We start from the raw sequence: 6,409 nt of genomic DNA, 5'->3' as shown, positions 1-6,409 counted from the left end.
GGATAAGCAAAAAGGGATAAAAAAATCTTCCAAACTAATTTTGCTTGAGAGCAATTTTATTGTTCTATATGCATTTGAGGCAAGCCTTCCACCAAGCAAGAGACTTGTCGAAACACCAAAAATGGTTACCATGTTCTTGGAAGTAATATATAATAAGCCTTTTTTGCTAAAGGATCTACAAAGGAGAATAACGATTAACTCCAAAGTCTCCAATCAAACTTCTAGTAAAATAGATGAAGAGTAGAAGATAGGCAAGGTACAAGCTGAACATATTGCAACATGGTTGGTAACATCACCCCAAATAAGCATATGATGCAAAACCAAACAATATCATTGCCTGGCTAGAGTAAAAAAAGTATGCAACCCGATCATCCACCACTTTTACCATTATAGAAAGGCCAAAATGATGTAGAAATAATGCTTCACAAAGTTAAAGGTAAGATAAAGGGAATGAAATACATAGCTCCAATGGATGGTCTACAAATGGAGGGCATTCTAACATTTGGGGATTTTGACCTTGACCAAACTAGATGAGCCAAGATATGCTGCCAGACACAAATGAAATGGGTAGAATAGTAGACACCCAAGAATGCAACCTTATAAATGCCCAAAAATAACATCCAATAAAATATGGCAATAAAATATGCCATCCAATGGGATATCCCAAATGGTGCACCACATGATCAGCAACAAGCAGCAAGATGACAAGTCACAAAAGGCGATGCCACTCACACTCATGCAAAGAAAGGAGCCTAGATTCGGTAAAATTCACTTTTATCCCCATTGTAAGACCATACAAATCAATCTTTTGCATAAGGTTTCAAACATTTGACTCAAACTTCCATAAAAAGGAAAAAGAGTCATCTACATAAGCTTGGCTTACAAAAGGTGCACCTCTAGGAAAGGCAATGCCATGCAAGCACTACTATGAGACCAAGGCATCCATATGCATTTATAGTGGATGAGTTGCAATAGAAAATAGCAAGACACTAAGAAGTTAATCTTGATAAATAGATCACCACAATGCAAGAAGAAGAGCGGGCCATCTTCGTAAAGCTAGTAAACCACTTTCTACATTTCGGGTCCAAAGCCCAACCAAGCCATAACATTCACAATGAAATCCTATCATATGTTGTCAAATTCTTTCTCAATATCCCCCTGCATGATCAAGACACCCTGGTCTATTTATTTGGCATATTCAATTTTAATGTAAGCATTAGCAATATTATCCATAATCTGTCTACAATGCAAAACCATATTGGGAAGGGTGCATCCCAATTTTCAAGAAATTGGATATGTGTAATACCATCATTCTAGAAATGATCTTATATAGCACATGCATGAGTATAATTAGCCACCACCAGTCTAGCAAATGTTCACATAATCGTTTTTTGGGAATCAAACTTTTTTTAGAACAGAGGTATGGTGCTAGAAAGTGAAGCATTGATAATGTACAATAGAACAAGGCTCAAGTGATCCCAAAATCTAGCAAGAAACTCAAGCATTAGGCCATTCCATCTTGGGGATGGAGCATCCCAATCACTTTCAGCTCTTTATCAGTATATGGTAATTCCATTACATGGAGATTACATGTGCCTCATCAATGGGAGGAATTCGTTGAAGAATACAAAGAAAGACATTCCCAGCATGAACCTATATAGGTAAAGGAGGAGGATGGATTGCAAACAAATTAGCATAGTAATGCTACACTACATCATCAACTGTTGCTTATTCTCTATCTATGAACCATTTGGGCATAGCACTCGATGCAATGAATGCATCCAATATGAGGCATGTAGGATTATGAAAAAATCCTTGGACGCCTTGGAAGAGCAGCCTTCATCTTGCATAGCTTTATGATGAGAATGTAACTGCCACTTTCTTAACTTAAATTGACCATTCTCAACCAAGCAATGGAGGGTAGCCTGAAAGCTTGATGTTCATGAAGGGACAATGGACGTTGTTGCATAACAATAGTAAAAGACTAAAATTTTCTTTTTTGTATGTGCCACTTTTTGCCATAGATCACCCATGTAGCATTTGCCATATTCTTGAGTCAAATCATACACATTGGAAGAGAACCAATCCTGTGCCTAATTTGCATCTACAGAGGTATGCAATCAGAGTCTATCAATGAGACCCATGACCATATTTCTAAAGGCATGGTTCTTAAGGTAAGAATTGTTAGCCAATAAGAGCCTTTTGCAAGGAAGTTGCACTTGGAGGCCAAAATGCAAAGTCATGGACACCAAAAGGTGATCCAATAAGCACAAAGAATAATCTAGAGGTAAATCAATCAAATTGCCCCACATAGAGCATGTACCATTGCTATAATTGAGATTGTGAGTGAATGCATTATGATGGAAGGTTTATCCTTTATTACTAGGCATAAGGTGCTGCCATCAATCTCACAAGCATGCAAAGTATCAGACATATGAGTCCAAGCATCCCGTTCTCTCTACAACATGTGAGATCTATGAGTACTACTATCCTTGCTCGTAGGGGAAATATTGAAATCCCCACATAGGAAAGCATTCCCCTCCAAGAATAATCACCTAGGTGATGCCACATTTTAGCCTGAGCCACAAAATAATGTAAATCATAAATCAAGAAAATAATGTGAGTCATAAATCAAGACAAATTCATAATGTCTATGTGGGTCATTATATGCCATTTGCGGGATGCAAATCATGATGAATCAACATATCGACTGCTGAAAAGCAAGAAAGAACAACATAGAATATGTGAAACCCCGCAAAGTAAAATTCATGGCCCACAAGATAGTGTTAGTTATGTCCTTGAAAATAAATAAGGTGTGGCTTTTGACCAATGATCTATTTCCAAACAAGCCTCCATATATTAATAATATAGAGGCCCTGAACATTATATGCAAAACATGTGATTAGAATATACATATTTACAACAAATAAGCATATGTGCTACAACATCAAGCCTCAACCTGTATGGTTGTGCAAGTTGTGGGCAAGCCATCATACACCTCAAAAGAATTCACATGCTCATCATTTGAAATAGGGTCAGGAGATGAATCAAGAGTGTCTAATAGCATGTCTTCAGTATGCAAAGGATACAATGGATCTGCATGAATCATTGTAGCATGAATCCTACTAACCATAAAACCATCAACTATCGGAGCCTCCTTAGAGGCAGTTGTAGTCTCCATCCAATTTCTACTAGCCATTGTTCTTGGCTTAATGTTTTTTTAGGTAGCTGCCACTCTGAAGAAGGGGATCTCACCCTAGTTGTCAATTTGTCCCCTATCTTGGATGGTGTAGTAGGCATTTTAGCCTTGCTAAAGGTCGTGGGAGGGGATGAAACCCCCCAAAATATGAGTTATTTGCTTGATCATAGCCATGGTATACAGGTATCCTTGGGGTATACAAGTATAAGGGGAGGTTTTAAGAAATATGAGGGCACCCACATTGCATATATCCAAAATTTCCACATCCAAAACAAGATCCTGCAAAGTTTCCCCATTTCAAGGTAAAAAGGACTTGTTGGGATGGCATATCTACATGTAAAGCGACTTTGGGCTAGTCTCAGTATCCCACATCACACAACAATGATTAACATTCTCAAGTGAACGTGGGGGACAAACCACTTTTTCCAATGCCTATGCCAAGAATAGAAATGCAAGCCTACAATATAGTGGGTGGTCCACCACTCGTCCACCAGCTCAACCTAGATAGGAAGTTTGTGCTGAATGAAACTTTGATAATCCTTAGTAGGCATCCAAGGATATTCATCCACAAACTGATTCCCAAAAGAACAAAGGAGGGTTTTCCAATAATTGTTGCTTATATTGAGCATATGTGAAGGCAACCTTATAAAATCTGTGGCAGCCTTATAATAGCCTACAACAAGCATCCTTTAAGTAGTGTTTTCAGCCATTGCACCACATCTTATACATTAGGGCTCCTTCTACGTTTTACAATAAATTTATCCCTTGTAGATTGCATCATAGGTTCCCTTTCTCATAAGTCTCTCACTTCTTTTCTTCTATATAATGTTGCACTATTTCTTCTTGTTTACTTGGACATGTACATATACATACACATACACATAGACATATACACACACGCACGTGCGCGCGCGTGCACACACACACACACACATACATACATGAATAAATATATGTGTATGTATGTATGTATGTATGCATGTATGTATGTATAATGAGCTAACTTATTGTTGCATGTGTGGGATGGTGGTAGCTATCAGATCCTTGCTTTGTAATAAATCCAAATTTGGATCTTCATTCTATTCAATTAGAAAAGATCCTTTATTATTAATTGAAATATTTTACTCAAGTGTCATCTCATTTTTTGTAAAACTTTCTTTACATTGAATACTTATCATGTGGAAGGTCACTTTACCAACATCTTTTTTAGCATTTCTTGTCTCAATAAAGACCAAAAGTCTATTTGGAAATTTTGAACAACTTGCACCTGGATACTTTTGATGCATATTTTTGAACCACATGCACCTATTTTTCTAGGAGTGATTCTATAGGCCTTGGAACACATAGACACACATGCTTTACATGTCTTCAATTGCTACTACTTTTAGTTAGTGTCATATTGATGTGCTTTCTTTTTCAAGGAGTTATGGCATATAGTAATCCATTTTTCATGTAGTAAATCCCTCAATTCAGCTTCTTTTCAGACTATATCATATTAGCGTCCATATGGCTTGTAGAAATATCTCTTAGCTCTTATTCTCTCCTCAACAATCGTGTCGTCTCATATTGCGAAGTGCTCTTGGTTTTCATGTTCTAGTGTTCTATGTCCCACCCACACAAAATAGTTCAGCATCTAGGCAATGCATTGTGCCAGTTAAGTAGTGTACTACAAGAAGATAAAAGTTCCAAACGTGGTGAATGATAGGCTCATAAGCTTTGGCAGTCAATTCAACCTCGACTAACAGTACTGCGCTACGCTACGGATGTAGAAGACTTCACCCTCTTTTTGCACGGGCAGTTCTTGAGTATAGTAGACGTCCGTGTTCATTCACCCTCTTTTTTGCCTCACAAAACCATGACGGTAATGTTGCTCAACAGACTTAGAGTCCTATTACCTTGTGTCAGCCAGTGTCGCTGCCTTTGCTGATGGATTAGAAGACAAAGGGGAGGAGGGTCAAGAGGTGAGAGTCGAATTGGGAGAGGCACATACAAAGTCTCTGCCTCTCCCAACGCTGTATCGATCATGTTGTGAATTCGATCATATTCGATTTCCCCTCCCAGCATTGGCGTGAAAGTGGCGTGATATCGCCAGACTGCCTTTGATCCAAGCATTGATTCTTCGATTCGCGAGGGAGAAAACGAGAAATATTGATTCTCAACGAGGACGACGAAGATGAAGATGCAGGAGGAGTAACAGTCTCGCGCTCTCTGTCTTTGTCTCCATCCTGCCTTCCCTGATCAGGTGAGCTCCAATGCATCAGCCGCAGAAGTGCATTTCTGCTTCGAAATCGTTCCCTAGATCGGCAGGAAGCATCATTCAGCTCCATAGCTCAAACATTTGTGCAGATAGCTACAATTCTTTGACCCTGTTTGTCGGAGGAAATCCGTTGCTCCGCGGGTGGGACTGTCTTTGCGTAGAAGAGGCTCCATTGCTGTAGAGAAAGAGTCGCGTATTGCTCCTCTCAGAAGGAGGTAAGCCTCATGGTGGGAGATTGCTTGAGAAGTCTCACAGTGTCTTCGTCTCCCAATTCTTCTCTGATCGAGCTTGCTGGCTTTGCAGAGTATGACTCACTGCATTCCGGATTGGGATGAGCACGGGGCGAAATTGATTGCCCTCCATCACCCGGGCTTCTTCTCCCCCGCCAAAGGGCGTTCTGTTCAAGCTCAGCGCAAGAAGCCAGCGACCTACGTGTAAGAGTCATAGGGTTTTGTGGAAGTGTATCTTTCGATAGAAGCTAGCAAGTAAAGTCACTCCGTCGAGATCCGATGTGTAGGCCTGAGCATGGTTCTGATGCGTTGAACCGGATGGAGAGGCAGTCGACAATGCAAGGAGAGGAAGAGAGGTAGCTTTGTGCGTGGACTGCCCAGCCTGCAATATCCCATCACTATAGCCATGGAGGAAAGGAATCGAAAGGAGGAAAGAACGCGATGGACGAAGAAAGGTCTCTCTCTCTTCTTCTCCTTCTGGGAGAGAGAGAGAGAGCGCGCAAGTCGTTCGTAACCGTCCATCTCAACATCTATGATCGCAACGTCGTTTGGTGCACAACTCAAACTTGGGATTTTTTGAAAAGACTCCCAACGGAGATTACCTTTATATTTTCTAGAACTTGTTATCAGTCTCCACACACATTGTGGAAATGAGTGTTTGCAGCATTAGTATTTTAAATGTTTTGGTTGGACACACACACTGAGGAAAGCTTGTAATCCTTG

At 40.0% G+C, this 6,409-nt stretch overlaps 1 protein-coding gene across 1 annotated transcript; it reads left to right on the top strand.

Moving 5' to 3' along the window:
• Positions 1-5,372: 5,372 nt before the first annotated feature.
• LOC147893387 (uncharacterized) lies at positions 5,373-6,109 on the top strand. Its single transcript, XM_087385495.1, has 4 exons — positions 5,373-5,585; positions 5,644-5,671; positions 5,760-5,890; positions 5,974-6,109. The coding sequence occupies exons 1-4, from the start codon at positions 5,452-5,454 to the stop codon at positions 6,044-6,046; spliced, it is 366 nt and encodes a 121-aa protein (XP_087241621.1). The 5' UTR covers positions 5,373-5,451; the 3' UTR covers positions 6,047-6,109.
• The last annotated feature ends 300 nt before the right edge of the window (positions 6,110-6,409 follow it).

The sequence above is a fragment of the Dipteris shenzhenensis genome, chromosome 15 (genome assembly GCF_047967505.1).
Source record: "Dipteris shenzhenensis isolate YYH24624 ecotype China chromosome 15, Dip_SZ_1.0, whole genome shotgun sequence".
Classification (NCBI taxonomy): Eukaryota; Viridiplantae; Streptophyta; class Polypodiopsida; order Gleicheniales; family Dipteridaceae; genus Dipteris; species Dipteris shenzhenensis.
The sequence above is the reverse complement of the archived record's forward strand: the minus strand, read 5'-3'. Positions and strand labels throughout refer to the sequence as shown.

What these genes read in the sequence shown, in the direction of transcription:
- LOC147893387 (XM_087385495.1), top strand. Translation starts at nt 5,452, where the DNA reads ATGCATCAGCCGCAGAAGTGCATTTCTGCTTCGAAATCGTTCCCTAGA. An exon ending in ATTGCTCCTCTCAGAAGGAG is followed by an intron (nt 5,672 to 5,759) that starts GTAAGCCTCATG and finishes CTGGCTTTGCAG; the next exon opens with AGTATGACTCACTGCATTCC. An exon ending in AAGAAGCCAGCGACCTACGT is followed by an intron (nt 5,891 to 5,973) that starts GTAAGAGTCATA and finishes TCCGATGTGTAG; the next exon opens with GCCTGAGCATGGTTCTGATG.